Source organism: Lemur catta, chromosome 4, assembly GCF_020740605.2.
Source record: "Lemur catta isolate mLemCat1 chromosome 4, mLemCat1.pri, whole genome shotgun sequence".
Lineage (NCBI taxonomy): Eukaryota > Metazoa > Chordata > Mammalia > Primates > Lemuridae > Lemur > Lemur catta.
Window position 1 is genome coordinate 23,652,636 of NC_059131.1, and position 20,918 is coordinate 23,673,553.

Sequence of the window (20,918 nt, forward strand, 5' to 3'; positions counted from 1 at the left end):
GTATGCCTGTAAGCAGCAGGGATATATCAAGGGCCAAACTTCTGTTGCTTTCTATTTTGTCCTTTTCTGCCATTAATTAAAGTTTAGTTGATTTTTGAATCAACTAAGTGCTCTGATACTTTTTCATCAAAATGCCACTATAACATGAGGAGAGTGTTAAAGTACTTGCTTTCATTTTTTTTTTTTTGAGACAGAGTCTCGCTTTGTTGCCCGGGCTAGAGTGAGTGCCCTGGCGTCAGCCTAGCTCACGGTAACCTCAAACTCCTGGGCTTAAGCGATCCTCCTGCCTCAGCCTCCCGGGTAGCTGGGAGTACAGGCATGCGCCACCATGCCCGGCTAATTTTTTCTATATATTTTTAGTTGGCCAGCTAATTTCTTTCTATTTTTGGTAGAGACGGGGTCTCGCTCAGGCTGGTCTCGAACTCCTGACCTCGAGCGATCCACCCGCCTCGGCCTCCCAGAGGGCTAGGATTATAGGCGTGAGCCACCGCGCCCGGCCGCTGTCTATTATTTTGAGTGCCAGTATTGCATAGTGCAAGAAGTTACAAAGAAAATTGTTGACTTTTTTCGGTCCTGTTCTCTTGAGGAATCTCTAGTGACATCATATGGAATCCTAGGGTTGTGTGGAAACCCATTCTTACCTTTACACATATCTGGGAAAGTTTTAACCAAATTGTGAGTTTTATAGTTTGTTCCTTAATTACATATCTCTAAAACAATAATGCAGGATTTGTAGTTTAAAAAAATGTATGGTTATAAATTATAGTTGAAAAATTTATAGTTGAAATTTTAAAACTATCTTAACAATTTTTGTAGTGCTGTACTGTATAAATACCATAAGTTTACATTGTCCGTTTACAAGATGAATCATCTGTCTGAAATGGCAGACAACTGCAGCTGGGGACCTCAGTCTATGGTACATATCAAGCAATTCAGCTTTCTCTTATGTCATGACTTTGCTTCTTGGGAGCACTTTCAACATCACTAGTGGCACTCTGTATGGGTCCCACAGTGTTATTCAAGGTTTACGATACTGCACTAACCACACTAAATATGTGAGAGCCGTGAGATCTCACTTTGTACTGCAATTTTCAGTTTCCAGAAGCGATGACCTGCTCAGGTGGAGATGGTTAGCATCACATGGCGTTTTAAGCAGATACTTGCAACATGAGCTCACTGCAGTACCAGTGAAATTACAGTAGTACAGTGAGTTGTAAATTTGTGCAGTTATAGTTTGATACTGCATCTGTATGTCTGTTTACATTTCTCTTGACTGAATGGTGCCATGTATGGTTTATAAGTGTGTATTGTATAAGTTTTGATAAATTTTAACTTGTCATAATAAATTTGTTCATATTGTATGGTAGAAAATGATGAAATAGACTTATGTACATATGTATTCTTGACATACCTTTTTCTTAATTTTTTTGATATTTCTGGGCCATGTGTCTTGTCTGCAGGTTTTTTAAAATTGTATAAAATCTCCAAAAATTTTTCCAATATATTTATTTATTTATTTATTTATTTATTTTTTATTTTTTTTGAGACAGAGTCTTGCTTTGTTGCCCAGGCTAGAATGAGTGCCGTGGCATCAGCCTAGCTCACAGCAACCTCAGACTCCTCGGCTTAAGCGATCCTACTGCTCAGCCTCCCGAGTAGCTGGGACTACAGGCATGCGCCACCATGCCCGGCTAATTTTTTCTATGTAGATTTTTAGTTGGCCAGATAATTTCTTTCTATTTTTAGTAGAGACGGGGTCTCGCTCTTGCTCAGGCTGGTCTTGAACTCCTGACCTCGAGCAATCCACCCGCCTCGGCCTCCCAGAGTGCTAGGATTACAGCCGTGAGCCACCGCGCCCGGCCCCGATATATTTATTGAAATAAAGTTCATGTATGAGTGGACCCGTGCAGTTCAAACCTGTGTTGTTCATGGGCCAACTGTGTATTTTTTCCTGTACATACATACCCTTGAATTTATAAATTAAACACGATAAGAGATTATCAACAATACCTAATAATAAAATAGAACAATATAACAATGTATTATAATAAAAGTTATGTGAACGTGGTCTTTCTTTCTCAAAATATCTTACCATACTTACTATTTTTGGACCTTGACTGAAAATATCTTATTGTATGGTACTTACTTAGTTTTGGACCTTGATTAACTGTGGGTAACTGAAACTGCTGAAAGTGAAACTGCAGATAAGGGGGAAACTACTGTTCTAGTAACTATCCTTCCTGACTTTTTGCTTATTGAATTTTGCAAAAAAAATGACATATTTCAATTTCATTTTTAAAAGTTTTGTTCCACCATTTTTTTTTTTTTTTTAAAAGACAGGATCTCACTCTGTCACCCAGGCTAGAGTGCACTGATACAATCATAGCTCATTGTAACCCCAAACTCCTGGACTCAAAAAGTCATCTTGCTTCAGCGTCCTGAGTTAGTGAGGACTACACATGTGTGCCACCATGCCTGACAAATTTATTTTTTATTTTTTGGGGTTTCACTATGTTGTCCAGGCAGATTTTGAACTCCTGGCCTCTGACCATCCTCCTGCCCTGGCCTTCCAAATCTGGGATTACAGGCATGAGCCACTGCACCTGGCCAGATACTCTCTTTTGTAACAGCAATTCACTTGTCAAATTTTGATAATTTTGCATTGATACTTTAATCTGTAGTACATATTCCAATTTAATCAGTTGTCCCAATCATGTTCTTTAGAACAGTTTTTTCTGGTCCAGGATTATATATGGTGTTGAGTTGCCATGTAAACATTTAGTTTGCATGGACTATTGGTCTTAAAATCTTACATGTTGAATTTTTGTTCTTTTAACAGCTAAACCAGGTGGACAGGTGAAATGTCAGTATATCTCTGCTGTGGATAAAGTTATATTTGTGGATGATTATGCAGTAGGATGTAGGAAGGACCTTAATGGAATCTTGTTGTTAGACACTGCTCTGCAAACTCCAGTTTCAAAGCAGGATGATGTGGTTCAACTTGAACTACCTGTTACAGAGGTAAGTTGAAATAAGCATCAGTGTGGTCTTCTACTTAATGTAATCGCGGACATTTAGATGTTAAATGAAATTAAGCTGTCCTGTAAGGATATTATATATGTACCCTTATAAAAAAAAGAATTGACTTATCAATCACAACTTTATTTAAATGTCTTTCCTCTGCATAATAAATTGGTTCTTGTTGAAGTGGTATTTTAGGTGTAAATTGTGCATCAGCACAGATTGAACAGCTGTTACATAGACCCTGAAATACAATGGCTTCAACAAGATAGGTTCTTTCCAGTAGCAGTCCAGGCTAAGTATAGGACCAGCATTGCTAACCTCAACACTTAGGTTAGCTTGTGAGCTTAATACAGGTGCTTCAGGTCTCATTATTTCTCGTTTGCAGAGAAAGGCAGGGCAAAAGGTCAGGGGAGCACACTGCCATCTCTCTTCCTCCCTTTCCTTTCCCTGTCTCTCTTTCCCTTTCTCTCTCTCATTTGTTCTTGTTCTTTTCCTGTCTTTCACACAGTCTCCCATATACCCTTTCACATTCACCCCATTGGACTGAATTTAGTCACATGGCCACACCAAGCTGAGAGGGAGACTAGGAAAGAGGTATCTTTTTTTTAATATTAAAAAAAGAAGGGAGAAAGACATATTCTGTTAGTAAACAATCAGTAATTTTTGCAGTGTATCATGTGTCTCAATAATCCCAGTTTTAAATTTTAGCCATATGTATTTTTCTGTAGTGTTAAATTTTCATTACTTTTTATGTCTAGCCCAGCTTAAAATATTTTTTATGTGGGTTAATATTCATGTTGTGTAATTTTTTTTTTTTTTTGAGACAGAGTCTCACTTTGTTGCCCGGGCTAGAGTGAGTGCCGTGGCGTCAGCCTAGCTCACAGCAACCTCAAACTCCTGGGCTTAAGCGATCCTGTTGCCTCAGCCTCCCAGGTAGCTGGGACTATAGGCATGCGCCACCATGCCCGGCTACTTTTTCTATATATATTTTTAGTTGTCCAGATAATTTTTATTTCTATTTTTAGTAGAGATGGGGTCTTGCTCAGGCTGGTCTCGAACTCCTGACCTCGAGCGATCCACCCGCCTCGGCCTCCCAGAGGGCCCTGCCAATATCATGTAATTTTAAAGTATATTTTTCAAAGTTGTTGGATTTTGAATCATCTTAAATAGATTATAAACAATTATAATGCTGTTTTTGCTAATCAAGTGAGATATTATTTTTGTCTTCATACTAAGTTGTTGATTATTGTTTTGCATTTGGTGGATTTTTTGTTTTTAAAGACAGAATCTTGCTCTGTCACCCAGGCTGGAGTGCAGTGGCCCGATCATAACTCAATGTAACTTTGAACTCCTGGGCTTAAGTGATCTTCCTGCCTCAGCCTCCTGAGTAGCTGGGACTGCAGGCATGTGCCACCATGCCCAGCTGATTTTTCTATTTTTAGTAGAGACTGGGTCTGGCTCTTGCTCAGGCTGGTCTCAAACTCCTGAGCCCAAGTGATCCTCCCACCTGGGCCTCCCAGTGCCAGGATTACAGGCATGAGCCACTGTGCCTGGCCCCCATTTTTCTATCTTGATTTGGTTTACAGTAACTACTGTGTCTTGAAACTTTACTGTGTAGCACTACACTGAATACATTGCTTTATTTCATTTAATTTTATAACAGCCCTTTAAATCATTATTTGATTAATTAGGTTTGTTAAAAAAAAGTAAAAGTAGGTAAGTTTAGTATAGTACCTGTCAAAATCATTGCATATAAAATATCTAAATGAGGATCTGAATTTTTTGGTGTTTGTATGTTTAATTTTCTGTGATCATCTTTTTTATTTAGGCACAGCAACTCTTATCAGCATGTTTAGAAAAGGTAGATATTTCTAGTATGGAGGGTTACGATTTGTTCATCACACAGCTCAAAGATGGTTTAAAAAATACATCTCACGAGACTGCTGCAAACCACAAAGTTGCTAAGGTAAGAAGTTAAAGATTACCTTGTTTGGGGTTATAGCAGAATGAACACCTTTGTCCTTTTTGTTTTTCCCTCTCTTTCCCCTTGGAAATGTTCTAATTCTAGATTTTTCTCTCTTCTGAAAAACAAGATGTACTTATAAGTCATTTAAAAGTTGAAACTTCTATTGAAGTTTAAATTCAGTTTGTGGGAACTATTTTGATCATTACTTCTCTGTGAATCTTCCTTAGTGCCTGATGGCCCTGTATTGGTCTTGAGGCTGATGAAAGAAGCTTCCTTGTTAGGTTATGAGCTTGGATGAGAATAGAATATGTCTTTGGAAATGGGACCATTTTGTGCTTTCTTTGAAATTACTTTTTTGGCATGACTGGGATGTCTGGGAGAAGATGCTTTGAATGAAAACTTTTCATGTGTTTCATTAATTTCTTCTGTATTTTTCTTTTAAGAGCTTTTCTAAGTTATAAATGTAATACATATAAAACTTTCATACTAAAGGATATAAAGTAAAAGGTAAAAGCCATTTTCCTAAAAGTAACTTGTGCATTTATGCAGATCTTTTTTCTTAAGCACAGTTGTAATTATATTAAAATATTTTTATATACCATGCTTTTTTTCACTTAAGAATTTATCTTGGTTATCTACTCATACCAATCCTCAGATCATTTGCATTCTTCTTTTTATTTTCATTGAATTTTATTTTGTAGATTTACCATGATTTTACTAGTCCTTACTCTGTTGATGGGACATTTTATTTAGGAAAACAGAAACCATATTATGAATTTCAACAGGAAGAATTTATTTTAAGAAGTTAATTTAACCAGGAGTTTGAGAACTGAACAAGTGAAAAGGAAATGCTTAGGTAACACAGAATGGTGACTACAGGAAGCAGCTCTCACCTAAGTCTAGAGGAACAAACAGAAGAGGTTAGGGTTATTGGAACCTAGATGCTTAGAGAATAGACCCCGTGGATCTGGGACTCAGACTTTTGAGGAGGAATTGTTGCCCTGCTGGTACTTCAGGAGCTTGGAGAAGGGCCTTGTGGAACTGGGACTCAGATCTCTGAAGAGAGGTGCTACTTGGCTGCTCTTAAGTCTGAGGGAGTGCCGTGAAACTGGATCTGAGAAGGCTGAAAAACCAAAACAGAATGCTGAATACTGGAAGTATCAATTGCTGCCACCAGGTTCTTTGCTGAAACAATGCTGACAGCAGTGGACTAGTAGGAGGGAGCAAGTCTTTCTCCCCTTAGCATGCTTTCCGTTTTCCCTCCTGTGCTCCTATTGGCAGAATCTAATAACCAGGAAACTGGATGACAAAGAGGAAATAGAGTATGCAAGTCCCAACCCCAACATGGCACAGCAGAGAATTAAAGGACAGGTTTGGAGCTGAGAGACAATAGTTCAATCACTGGCACACTCTACCCCTTTGGCTGCTCAACATCGCCATACACACTTTCTGCATATATGTATTTGAACTTTCATGCGACAGAAACATTATACTTAATAAGATGCATTGCTCCTTTTTACAAATGAAGATTTTTCTGTCCCCTTCCCCAGAAAAGGGAGACACAAAGTTTAAACAATTTTTTAAAAATCTATCCCTAGGTGGATACTACTAAAATTTAGTCATAGTCCCACTGTTTAGATAACAGAGCTGTGCTACTTAAAGACTAAATTAACAACAATCAGAAATTCTTACATAAAATAATGTCTATATGTCTATGTCCATCTAAATCTACATCTATCCATCTGTCTACCTGTTTATTGTTTATGCGATAAGAAGTGAAGAAATTATGCATAGCTGCTGAAATCGTCAATTCTGTATGGTCAAGAGGATATATTTGATATTTATAATGTCTTTTTTCTACTACCTATTGCATATTCCTTTTGTCCTCAATTGGTACCTCAACTGGTCAGGATTCTTTACGTGGTGGAGTGACCCAAGACTTCATTCTTGAAGTATCTGAATCCTCAGTAGTACTATGTTTTTAAAATTGTTGTATTAATAATTGTCCATTCACTTTTATTATTGGATATGGAATTACTAAGAGGCACCCTGTAGAAATCTCCTGGGCTCTACAAAAGCTCTCCTTGCCCCTACTATACAGCATCAATCCAGTTTGTCAGTTTTAATCAGACCAACCAGTAGAATAACCTACTTTTTGCCTGTTTATTCAGTGGCAAGAGGAGCCCAGAATTGCTGGGTAGCAGTCTCAACACCCAATTCAATGGAAGCATTTTTGTACTTCTGCTGGAACATTCTTCCCTTGGGAAGTAAGACATGTAGAACTTAAAGCTTAAAAAAAAAAATTTGTGAATGGGTTTTTAAAGTATAATAGCGACCATACTGGGAGAAACCCTAATATGCATTTTTTGTTGATCCAAAGCATGAACTTTATTCTGTAAGGCAGAATTCTAACCTTTCAGGTGTCTCTCCCAATTAGTGTTGAAAATGAGTCTTTAGTAGGCCACTGAACTCTTGTCAGGCCGGCTTCCTCTAGATGATACACACTAAGACCAGTGAATTTCATGGGCAAGAGCTCATTGCCACATCCTGTTTTGCTTTGAATGCTTTCCTTGCTCAGAAGCAGAGTTGTCTGGAATGCTATGATGGCGCATAAGACATTTTGTTAGTCCACAAGCAGTGATAAAATATTATGGCAGAAGCCTGTGGGCAGAACAGGTAAATGCATACCCAGAAAACATGTCTGTTATAGTGAAGACAAATTGCTGCCCAGTCCAGGACTGAAGTAATTGATATGATCAACTTACCATTAGGTAGGTGGCTTATTCTCATGGGAAATGGTGTCATATTGGTGGCCCACCTTTGGTAACTGCTATTGGCCAGTTAGGCAGTCAGCAATGGCTGTAGCTTGGTTAGTCTGGGGAGGGGAAGTTTATGTTGTTGGACTCATGCGTAGCCTCCCTCTCTTTTGGCATGGCATTTTCCATACAGGCCCATTGAGCACACACTAGAGTGGCTATGGAGAGAGGCTGACTGACATGTATACAATGTGTATAATTTGTCCATCTCCTCTGGAATGGAGGCCTTTTGGTGACAGTTCATATATTTCACAAATATTTTTATACACTATTTATTTTGAGAGATCTGTCTATAGACCTTTACCCTTGACCTTGTTAACAGCCTTCCAATCCTGATTTTTCCAAATGCTTGACTATCCAGCAAACAAATTAGAACTGTCCATTTATCAGTGAGGACCTTTATTTTTGGCTAACTCTCAATCCAGACAAAGAGAATAGTCAAATAACACTGATTAAAATTCTGCCCACTGAGATTTTCCTTTGCCACTGTACTTCTGATTGGGCCTGTAATTCTGTAGCCATCCACTTTGAAATGGTACCAGCATATCATGCAGAACCATCTGTAAATCAGGGCCAAGAGTATTTTCCCCTCAAATTATCTCATTACAAGGAGTTCCCTATGAAGCTTTTGATACGGAATGAGGAGAAGGTATTGTAAGGAGAGTGGGTATTGTATAGGTCTGAGCCACTTGCTTATTCAACTTGTGCCTTTTGGACTTTGTCAAGACTGATCCCTATAAAACGCTTGATATGAAGGATGCTTGTTGCTTGTGCATATTATGGTTTGGTGTGTCACATAACACCTCCTTTGTGATGGACAGCTTTGATTACATAGACATTAGTCTCATGGATAGGTATTAATCTCTTGTCTGGGACCAGTAAGAAGCCACGAGCTGTTTTTCAAAAGAACAGTTATTTGCATGAAAGGGCTTGCCTCTGCTCTAGGACCCTAGCATTCTGCTGTGTGATTGTCCCAGGTTGCTACAGGCTCCTATAGCATTATTATTTGCCATGCACACTTACAGTGTCAGTGTCACTGAATGTGCTGTTAAGGTAAAAGTGGCAGAGCATCTTGCAGTACAGTCTGGACCTGTTGCAGAGTTTCTTCTTGTTCTATACCTTACTTAAAATTGGCAGCCTTATGAATTTCTTGATAATTGGGTTAGAGCAGCGTGTTGAAATATGCTAAATATTGGCTCCAAAATCTAAATAGGCCTACCAAGCATTGTACTTTTTTTCAATGTTTGATGTTACAAGTTGTAGCAACTTGTTTTTCACCTTGGAGGTAATATCCTGACGTGACCAGATCACTGGACCTCCAGAAACTTCACTGAGGTTGTAGGATCTTGGGTGTTTCTGGGGACTGTTGATTTTCTCTCGCTTGCATCTTACTAAGGCATTTAAGTTCCTTGCTACTTCCTCCTCATCTGGACCAGTCAGCATGATGTTATTGATGTAGTGGACCAATATGGTGAAATATATGATGTTAGGATGATCAGGATTTCTGCATACTAGATTATGGTAAAGAATATGAGATATAATCCTAGAGTTGGTAAGATTGTTAAGATTTATTGTTCCCTGCCAGGTGAAAGTGGACTTTTTGGATAGTCCTTAGGAATTAGTATAGAAAAAGACTTGACAGAACTGTAACTGTCTACCAGATAACAGGGGATTTGTTGATTTGCTTCAATAAACATACCTTATCTGGAATGGCAGTTGAAGTCACCACCTGATAGTTTACTATCCACAGTCATTCCTCAAGGTCTCTGTACATTCTGTGTAGATGATACAGGCCATTTAAATGGGGATGAGACCATTTGTTTACTTCTGTATTCTTCCATGTCTCTTATAGTGGCATTAATTTGAGAAATTTGCTCAGGGATGTGGTATTGCTTTGGTTTAATATCTTTGTAGAGAAGGAAAGTTCTTGGGAAGGGGGGCTTCTATTTGGTCTTTCCTATCTTAGTCATCCTTGGAGAGGCAACTGGGGATTTTTCCAGTTGCCTATTCTAGATGTCTTTCAATTATGCATTTAGGAACTAGGGAAATAACTACATTTTGGGTTTGTGGACACACACAGCTCACTGAGACAACATTTGTGCCAAAACTCCCTTGATTACTTGACCATCCTAAGGCCCCACTTTGGTGGACCACAAAAGGTATTTTAGGTCAGTTCAATGCCAATTTGGAAATGTCTGAAAGATCTTTTCTTCTGTGCACAGTGACTATACTGAATGCTCACAGGTCCCTTTGGGAAAAGCTTTTTAGTATGATGTACAGTACTGTACATAGATGGCGTATTGTGGATCCTTTCTCAAGGGAAGTCAGCCTCCCTTTCAATGAAAATGTTCTGCAACTATGAACAGATTAGATGAGAAGTTTTCATTCTCTCCTTTTTTTTTTAGCAGTTCAATTTGTAGTTTTGGCCATGAGTTTTTCAAGTTATATAGATAAATAATAACTTGCAAGGCTGCCTAGAGTGTACTAGACAGAGTGGAAGCCATTCATAGGCGAACTGGGGACAGGATATAAAGATGAAATTACTCTATAGACTTATTTCTGTGGGATAATAATTCTTAGCATTTTTACAGTATAACTTCTTAATATTAAATAAGTGTGATTAACATTTATTGAATACTGTTGATCCTGAAACTGGTTTCAGAATCTGGGTCTGTGTGACTACAAGGCAGGCCTGTGTTTTTAGTTACCATTGCTGGATTATGGTGACAACAGTAATAAAAATATATACATTTGCTAAGCTTAATTAAATCCTCATATACTCCAGTAATGATAATTGTCCAAATATGTTCTTAGAGATGGAGATATTTGAGTTCTACTTTGTGTTTAACATTGTGTATACTGGGTGATTATGAACAATGACATGATTTTAGTTGTGGTTAGCTATGTAAGAAGATGTGTCACCATCTGGTTCTAAACTGCCTTTTTCAGGGTAGTTGAGGTTTCATTTTAAAAAATTAAAAAATTTAAATTGACAATTATGTATTTATGGGGTACAAGGTGGTGTTGTGAGATTTGTTTATACATTGTGGCAAGATTAAATCAAACTAATTAACAATCTGTCACCTCACCGTATCATTTCTTTGTGGTGAGAATGTTTATAATCTACTTTTATAGCAATTTTGAAATATACTATGTATTATTATTAACTGTGGTCGGAGTGCTGTGCAATAGATCACTAAAACTAAAATAGATAAATACAACATTTCTCTCGACTCACTTGCAAATGACAGAATTTCCTTTTTTAAGGCTGTATAGTATTCCATTGTGTATACATACCACATTTTATTTATCCATTCATCCATTGATGGATACTTAGATTGTTTCCATATCTGGGCTTCCGTGAATCAGAGGTTTCATTTTTTTATATAACTGCAAGTTCCTGCTTAATTTTTTTTTTTCCTCGTCTTAGAGTCCACAGGCAGCAACTTCCTACTTTAAATGATAAACCAATGAAGTAAACTGACTGAGACTGATAAATTGTTCTTTATTTGATAATGTTAAGTTGTAATTTGGGTTACATCTTTGGAGTATGTTTCCTTTGCTTATACTTTCATTTTCTTTCAGTGGGCCACAGTTACATTTCATCTTCCTCATCATGTGTTGAAGTCCATTGCCAGTGCCATTGTAAATGAACTCAAGAAAATAAATCAAAATGTTGCTGCCTTACCTGTGGCGTCCTCAGTGATGGACAGATTGTCTTACCTCTTACCTAGTGCACGTCCAGAACTTGGAGTGGGGCCAGGCCGTTCGGTAGACAGGTATGAACCCTGCTTATAAAGAGAGGTGGCAGTGAGATTGAATTGATTAGTTTTTGTATTAACCAAGAATAGCTATAAAATCTGATTATGATTAAAAGATTTCAAAATATTTTGAAGACCAAATTCCAATTTTTATCAAAATACTGAATTGAAGTAAACTACTACTTGAATTGCTATTATTAAAAAATATCTTTTAGTAACCTATAGATATTTGAAGGGATTTTAAACCCATATTTTAAAAATTTCAGTTTAGTATTTGCCTAGTAAATATTTGAGCCAACTTAAATTATTAGAATTAATCAATATAAAAGAATTATTTTGTGACCTTTGATATAAATTTTGACAAACTTAAAAACCATGCTTGGCTGGGTGCAGGGGCTCACGCCTGTAATCCTAGCACTCTGGGAGGCCTCGACGGGCGGATTGTTTGAGCTCAGGAGTTCAAGACCAGCCTGAGCAAGAGCGAGACCCCGTCTCTACGAAAAATAGAAAGAAATTATATGGACAGCTAAAAATATATGTAGAAAAAATTAGCTGGGCATGGTGGCACATGCCTGTAGTCCCAGCTACTCGGGAGGCTGAGGCAGGAGGGTCGCTTGAGCCCAGGAGTTTGAGGTTGCTGTTAGCTAGACTGACGCCATGGTACTCTAGCCTGGGCAACAGAGTGAGACTCTGTCTCAAAAACAAACAAACAAACAAACAAACAAAAAAATATAGAAAATAGTCCCAGCTGCTTGGAAGGCTGAGGCAGGAGGATCACTTGAACCTAGGAGTTTGATTTTACAGTGAGCTATAATGATGCCATTGCACTCTAACCCTGGTTACAGAGCGAGACCCTTTCTCAAAAAAAAGAAAACAAACCCATGCCTAAATGTGAGTATAAGGCAAGAGCAATCTATTGTTTTATAATAAAAACACGAAAAGTTAAAAAATTAATTGGACAATTTTGAATTAAGATTTTTATGCTGCCTACCCCGGATTTAAACAGTGTTACAAAAATCATACTTCAACCATCATTTTCTTCAGTAGAGATTTTTTGACTGCTTGTTTTGTGTAAAACTAATTAAAAAGCCAGTAATGCATTCATTTAAAAATGTAAATGATTTGCTGTTTTAAATGAGGTTAATCAGATTTTTTTTTTTTTTTTTTTGAGACAGAGTCTCGCTCTGTTGCCCAGGCTAGAGTGCCATGGCGTCAGCCTAGCTCACAGCAACCTCAAACTCCTGGGCTTAAGCAATCCTACTGCCTCAGCCTCCCGAGTAGCTGGGACTACAGGCATGCACCACCATGCCCGGCTAATTTTTTCTATATATATTTTTAGCTGTCCATATAATTTCTTTCTATTTTTAGTAGAGACGGGGTCTTGCTCTTGCTCAGGCTGGTCTCGAACTCCTGAGCTCCAACGATCCGCCCGCCTCGGCCTCCAGTGAGCCACCGTGCTTGGCCTTCATATTTTCACTGGATGTGAATTGTGACTTCTTAAGTATCTTTCTGAAATGCATTTATAAATAGTATATGCTGATGTTAGACAAAGCACTACTAAACGAATTCAATTTCTAAATCTGCTATTTTAAGCATGGTTCTTTTATTCAGTTGCAATGTTTATTTATCTTTTGATAAACTGTGACTTTGCTTAATCAGTTGCCCTGTTTTTGTTGGTTAAGTTATTTTTGTTATGATACCAATAACTTACTAGTTGTTTTAGCAATTGGAATATTTTTATTTTCTGTAGTAATATTACTATCTCATTTGGACAAAATCAAGAGACTGTCATTTCTAATCAGACTATCAGGTGATATGTGCTATGGCTATCATTAAAATATTCTCTGGAATATGTCTAATGAGGGGAAAAAAAGAAAAATATATGATTAGAACAAAGGCTGCTTCTGTGAGATCTTGAGATTATAAAACAGCGCTGCAGAGCTATTTTCTTTGCAGACATTTGCAAGGTTTCTAAGGAAATCTGTATAGCTGTGATAAATCTGTATTTTAGGAAATGCATTCATCTAGGATATTTAATATTTCTGGAGGTGTTCAGATGTCCCAAAATATTAATTTTGATGTAGTTTGTGGTATTTGTTTCATTAAAAATGAATGTAGGCCGGGTGTGGTGGCTCACGCCTATAATTCTAGCACTCTGGGAGGCCGAGGTGGGAGGATCGCTCAAGGTCAGGAGTTCGAGACCAGCATGAGCAAGAGTGAGACCCCGTCTCTAGTAAAGATAGAAAGAAATGAAATGGACAATAAAAATATATATGTAAAAAATTAGCCGGGCATGGTGGCACATGCCTGTAGTCCCAGCTACTTGGGAGGCTGAGGCAGAAGGATTGCTTGAGCCCAGGAATTTGAGGTTATGTGAGCTAGGCTGATGCGATGGCACTCTAGCCCAGGCAACAGAGCAAGACTCTGTCTCAAAAAAAAAAAAAAAGAATCTAGAAGCCTTATGAGGTCTTTGATGAACTTAGGTTTGTTGAAGTTTTGAGTTAGGGTCTTTTGCATGCTACTGCTGTTTGTTTGGTAATATAACTAAATGGGATAGATTTTCTGTTCTAAGATCCTAAATACGTACATAACCTATAAATGAGAATGCTTTCCTAACCCAACAACTTTGTTTTTTTAAAAACCCAAATACAACTGTGAGTAAACCTAAGCTTACTAGCAATATTAAAGGAATCATGTAATTTAAGAAAAACATTTTTCTGGTTTGTGATGACCCTTACTGCTTTTTCTCTTTTTTTCCCCCTTCCTGTTATCAGTTGCGGTTTTGTGTTAGGAAGAGTAAGGTGTGCTTATCATTCCTTTCTTACTTGAAACCTTTGGGCCTTTTCCTAAGTTTGCTATGGTCCTTTAAAAAATTCCTTTTGTATTTTCCGTTATGGTTTGATTTTCAGTGAGCTGATATATTTTAGTATGAAAATGTATGTGAAGATTTCAATTTTTTGATAAATCCCTGGAGAGTACAGCTTTCTTGGAAAAAGATTTCTCTGGAAGAAGAACATAAATCTGCTTTCTATTTAAGAAAAAAGAAATGAAACTTGAAAATAATTTCTTAATACTTTCTTAACAGATAAAACCACTGTTACTTTGGTTGTAGTTCAACTAATTATGCAAAACTTGGCATGTGATGAAACCATAGGGCTCTCTGCCACTGCATTTTCAGATTTTCTATTTTATGCTTGGCATAACTATGCAATATTGGTTAATTAAACAACTCCTGGAATTGTTTATCAACTGTAGCCACCAATCAGGTTTTCTTTTTCCTTCCCCTGTTTAAGGGAAGTTTCTAAAAATTATCATTTTTAGTTTAAAATAAAAATTCAAAATTGATCATTAGACCATTATCAGTTTTTGTTGATAACCCAATAAAATTGTTTTCTGCAGTGTTAAGTAGGAGTATCAACTGTAATTTGATGCCTAACTTCAATTTGATGTTTACTTTTAGATCGTTGATGTATAGTGAAGCTAACAGACGGGAGACATTTACCTCATGGCCTCATGTAGGCTATCGGTGGGCACAGCCAGATCCCATGGCTCAAGCTGGATTTTATCATCAGGTAAAAATGGCTATCAAAAATATATATATATTTTTAGTATGGTTTTTTAGAATCATGAGTAAAATTATTAGCATTTTAGTATATTTTCTAGAACTTATTTTATGCAACTTGTTTTTGTGCTTGTGTGTATGCATTTATGTGAGTTTTGTTAGGTTTTTTTTTTTTTTTTTAAAGATATGGGGTCTTGCCATGTTGCCCAGACTGGACTCAAACTCCTGGCCTCAAGCAATCCTCCTACCTCAGCCTCCCAAATAGGTGGGAGTATAGGTGTATAGGGGCATGCTGTATACCTTTGATTATGATACTGAGTGGCTATTTCCTGTGTTGTGTATTGTATAAGAAAAGGAAAATATTGTTAAAAGAACTATAATAACAACCAAGTTACCTAATACTTAATAACAAAGTATTTTCTTTCAGATTAGATATGGGTCCTTTTTTGGAGACAGAGTCTCGCTCTGTTGCCTGGGGTATTAGAGTGCCATGGGATCAGCCTAGCTCACAGCAACCTCAAACTCCTGGGCTCAAGCAATCCTACTGCCTCAGCCTCCCGAGTAGCTGGGAGTACAGGCCTGCGCCACCATGCCCGGCTAATTTTTTCTATATATTTTTAGTTGTCCAGCTAATTTCCTTCTATTTTTAGTAGAAACTGTGTCTCACTCTTGTTCAGGCTTGTCTCGAACTCCTGAGCTCAAAAGGTCCACCCACCTTGGCCTCCCGGAGTGCTAGGATTACAGGCGTGAACCACTGTGCCTGGCCGGGTTTTTTTTTTTTTAAATCACCAAATAGGCAGTATTCTCCAGATTTGGTTTTTGAAAAATGTTCTCTTTGAATGTGTGTTTGTTTTATTTTTGACTTATGCATTTTTAACACAGTAGTAGATGCTTAGGGTAATGCAATAAAAACAGTTTATAGTTGTCCTGAGATTCTGATTTTATTTGGGATACAAATTGTCCATGAAGTGGACAACTATAGAAGCAGCATTATAGGTAGTGCAGTGCAACCCTAATACATATGTACTGGAGTACTGATTAAGTAAATGTGTAAAACAAAGAAATGATAAATGCCTGAGGTGATGGATATTCCACTTACCCTGATTAATTTACATTATATCCCTGTATCAAAATATCACACGTACCCTATAAATATATATAACTATTATGTATCCATAATTAAAAATTAAAAACAGAAGTTCTGTAGACAGAGAAAGAATTAGTGGATAAAAATAGTCATAGTTATATGTAGTAAAAGAAGAGGGCATACAGTATATGGATTAACATGATAAAAAGGCATGAGAATGGGACATTATAGAAAGCTTTAATGAACTAAAGTAGAAAGAAGTTAAAAAAAATGATTTGAGCTAGGTGCAATATATTAGTTAGTAGTAAACTTTAATTGAGTAGTATAGACAGGCTTACCACTTTTTTACCCCTACTAAATAATCTAAGAAATTAAATACTTACCCTGTCAGTTTACATAAAGCATGCTTAACTTTAGAATTCAAGTATACTTTGAAGTACATTACAGTTACTGTCATTAAGAATCTGAAGAGTGATTATTCTTTAGTTATCTTGAAGTATTCTGATTATCTTAACTAAAGTTAAACCAGAAAACCATGGATATTTGAATGTTTTATTCAAAGTTTGTCAAATTTTCAGTTAAAGATAGATAAATTTGGAGACTGGCTACTGTTAGAATCACAGAAATTATTTCCCTAAATTAAGAATTGAATGTGGACCATTCTTCCTAACAGTTTATCTTTTTCCTTTTAATTTGGTGTCATTTTCTAAAGGAGTCTCTGTTAAGTGATACCTTGATATTTTTTTCTGTTGAGTTATTATTCATTGTATTCTGTCTTTGCAAAGAGATTAAATCATAAATATCCTGCCTGTGTTAGGGGCTGTTTATTCTTAATTTTCTAAAATGTGTAATAAATTTGCGCCTATGGAATATAAGTATTTACAAATATTAATATTAGTTTTCAGGTATATATCAGTTCAGACTTTGATACACATATTCAAAACGTGAACTAAAATATATGTTTTATATATAATGCTTTAAAAACTATATTAAAGTATTTAAATTATAATACTGATTGATTTTTTATAATTGTATAAGATATTTAAAATATTATAAAAATATATAATATTCGTATGTATGAGTAATATGTGTCAAAACTTGAACTGAAATATATGTAGCATTTAGTTGATGTGTCCTAAAGAATATTACAGAAATTTGAGTGGTTGCGGTGGTTCATACCTGTAATCCCAACACTTTGGAAGGCTGAAGCAGGAGGATTGCTCGAGCCCAGGTCTCACTGGGTAACATAGTGAGACCGTTTTTTCATCTCTACAAAAAATTAAAAAATTAGCAGGATGTGGTAGTGTGGCTGTGGTCTCAGCTGTGTGAGAGGATCACTTGAGCACAGGAGTTTGAGGTTGCAGGGAGCTAGATTGGGCTACTGCACGCGAGCCTGGGTGACAGTGACCCTCTCTCTTAAAAAAAAAAATACATGAATTAGATTGATGAGTTTGCTTCTCCTTCTTACTTGCCTTTCTTGTATGGTTGTATGCGATTCAATATTTAATAATAAACCTGTTAAGACTCTTTTGGTTTGAGTATTTGTGTGCCTCTGTATTTGATTTAGTGGCTGTTATCTGATGAAACACTACTTTTCAAATAACATAGCTAATTCATAAACATTTGAAAGTTGCCTTGTGTTGTTGGGACCTAATAGTATAGGCTAATTTTCTTCAGCATAGAATTTTACTTAAAATTATGAACTTTTTAAAAGAGTTTTTTATAAAGCTATTTTCTTAATGGTTTGCCTTTTTTTTTTTTTTTAAATAATTTTGCAGCCTGCCTCATCTGGAGATGATAGAGCCATGTGTTTTACTTGTAGTGTATGTCTCGTTTGTTGGGAACCTACTGATGAACCTTGGTGAGTCTTGATATTTTGGGGCATTATAGGCTAAGTTAGTCCTGTAAATGTGCTTGCAAACTTTACTTTTCTGATCTTGATATAATTGCTTGCCTTTTTGCCATCTATATTTTTGCTGTTGTCCTGAGACAACGAGATAGCCCTGTCTCTGTTACACCACTTGGCATCCAATGTCTCTAAGGTTCATGACTTTCTAAAATTTGTACATAAGAGAAAGAATACACCAGGCTCTGACCAAAATGCAGTCTTTCCATATAGAAGCCATCTTTATATGTACAGAAACCATTTTAATATATAATTTTTAGTTTCCTAGGCCAATCCTCATACAGTTATTTAACACATACCTGAAAAATTGAACCATGATATAATAGAACATAATCTTATTTATACATAGTTTCTTTGGAAATTTGGTTCAGATTTCCAACTTGGGCTGCTCAAAACTCATCTTTTCTTGATATGGTCAACTATTCAGGGATTCTACCTCTTTGCTCCAGGATTTGGGATTCTTCAAACTCTTGAGTTAGTGGGGCCACTGAAGCACTGGGACCAGTGCTCCAAATAGATAGGAGGGAAGGGAATTGATGGAGGCTAGGGAGCCTAGGTACGTTCTCAATTGTAAGGGAGAAAAGGAGGGAAATGGGATTCTCATATTTTGATGGTGGGAGTTGATAATGTTACTTTGGAGGGAGACCGAATAGTTAAAAGAAAATAAAAATGGATACATCCTGTTACCTAGCAATTCCACTTGTACTTATCTACCCTAGGGAGTTAACTGCTTTGTATGTATGGAGACATATAGTGGATGGTTACTACAGTGAAAAACTGGAAACATTTTAAATGCCCATCAGAAGGGAAATAGCTAAATAAAATATGGTATATTTGTGTAATGGACTATGATTCAGCAGTTAAAAGGAATGAGCAGTTAGATCTTTACTAATCACCGTCAATAACTTTCAGATTGTTATTGTATCAAGAAGGCTTTTATAGAATGATTCATACAGTGATACTGGTTGTTTAAAAAAAAAACCTTGTTTTTTTCCTATATGTACATTTATGTATATAAACTTATAAAAATATTTTAAAAGTTTACCACTTAAATTCATAACAGTGGTCATCTGAGATTGAATATTATAAATGAAGTGGGTCTTAAGCTTTATTTTATGTAGTCATGTGTAACTTGTGTAAATATAATTTTAATTGTAAAGCTAAAAATCTGGTAAGAAAGATAGATGGAAGAGGGTAAAATATGCTAGAATTTAGCTGGGAAGGAATTCCATTCAGATATCTTGTGCTTGGGATGCAGTGTAAAAGGATTTATGGAAGACATCTGGGTATTACAGATAGCCTAGGATTTACATGTAGATTTAGGTAAGTTGTAGGTACACTGTAAAAAGAAATATGTATATTCTAAGGAGTAGCATGTCTCATGAGTAAAGTTTTCTTTTCTTTGCCATGGAAATATAACAATGGGTTAAAAAGAGGGTTATTTTTAAATTTTTGTGTGTGTGTGTGCTGTGACTTGAATTTGAAAAGTCTTTTTAAAAATTTTAAAATTTATTTTATTATTTTGAGATGGGGTCTCATTATGTTGCTCAGGCTGGAGTGCAGTGACTATTCACAGGCACATGCATAGCACATGGCAGCCTTGAACTCCTGGGCACAAGTGATCCCAAGCTCAAGGGTTCTTTTTTTGGTAGCAGGATCCTGACATTTCTAATGCCTTGTAGTTACAGCCAGTGAAAGTGAAAAAACCAGAAAGAAATACAAAGGAATCACAAGTTGGGCAAATAATTTTTAAGTGTTAAAGTTAATTCTGTTTTCAATTTGAAAAAAATTCTTAAAGTCATTATGCCAGTCTTGATTTGAGATCCTAGTATTTCATTTTTCTTAAACTTGTTTTTTAGTAAACTAGTATGTTTTTTGCTCAGTAAGCACTGATTTGAAATAAGTAGTGTATAATTTATGAACTTTACCTTTCTTTGAAAAGAAATTCTGTTTAAAAATTGTCTGATTGGATCGTATAGTGAATATGTAAGGATATTTCTGTATTCTTAATAAATGACATTCTATCCATACTAGATATCTCTTTGCTTTCAGATCTTTACTAAAGACCCTTTGTTATTTGAATGGCATTTATTGAGTTTCTACTATATGTCATTTATAGTTGTAGCTACTGATAGATATGGAGAATTTTAAACTGAAATGAAGTAGTTATTCATTTAAAGTAGTAGGATACCAGTATGAGGAGGAAATGCTAGGAGTTTAAACAATTTTATTAGTATGTAACATGGCATTAATTATACTGTAGCATTGATTTCTCCGTTTTTTCTGAGATTGACTTTATTTGTAATTAAAGTAACAATTCCTATTGTTGAATTTTGTGAATATTGAATGTGTGAATATTGTGAATGGTTGAACAATAGAATGATCTTGATAAAATTTAATGATTTGGTAAGATTAAGTCTATTATTAATGATGAATACTTTAAGTTCAGCTGTTTAAAAAAAGGAGATGGTAATCCTGGCATTCTGTTTTAATGTGCAAGTTTAACTTATTGGTTGTTAGTAAACTTTCCCTTTCTTAATCTGTGTAAAGGTCTGAACACGAGAGACATTCCCCAAACTGCCCATTTGTGAAAGGTGAGCACACACAGAATGTGCCGTTGTCAGTCACTCTTGCAACAAGTCCTGCACAGTTTCCTTGCACAGATGGAACTGACAGAATATCTTGCTTTGGGTCGGGGAGCTGCCCTCATTTTCTAGCTGCTGCAACTAAACGAGGAAAGATCTGCATATGGGATGTTTCTAAACTTATGAAGGTATGTTTTAATTTTAAGATAAC

General features: G+C 36.3%; 1 protein-coding gene across 4 annotated transcripts in view; it reads left to right on the forward strand.

Annotated features, from left to right (window-relative positions):
- Positions 1-20,918, forward strand: part of BIRC6 (baculoviral IAP repeat containing 6) — a 207,505-nt gene that overhangs the window by 11,362 nt on the left and 175,225 nt on the right. For all 4 annotated transcript variants that reach the window (XR_006734659.1, XM_045549348.1, XM_045549350.1 and 1 more), the window contains exons 2-7: positions 2,840-3,021; positions 4,853-4,990; positions 11,392-11,585; positions 15,028-15,139; positions 17,995-18,077; positions 20,673-20,895. Coding sequence is in view for 3 of the 4 variants with exons in the window: in XM_045549348.1 (XP_045405304.1) it covers positions 2,840-3,021; positions 4,853-4,990; positions 11,392-11,585; positions 15,028-15,139; positions 17,995-18,077; positions 20,673-20,895 (932 nt within the window). In the remaining variant the exon portion in view is untranslated. The remainder of the gene's footprint in view (positions 1-2,839; positions 3,022-4,852; positions 4,991-11,391; positions 11,586-15,027; positions 15,140-17,994; positions 18,078-20,672; positions 20,896-20,918) is intronic.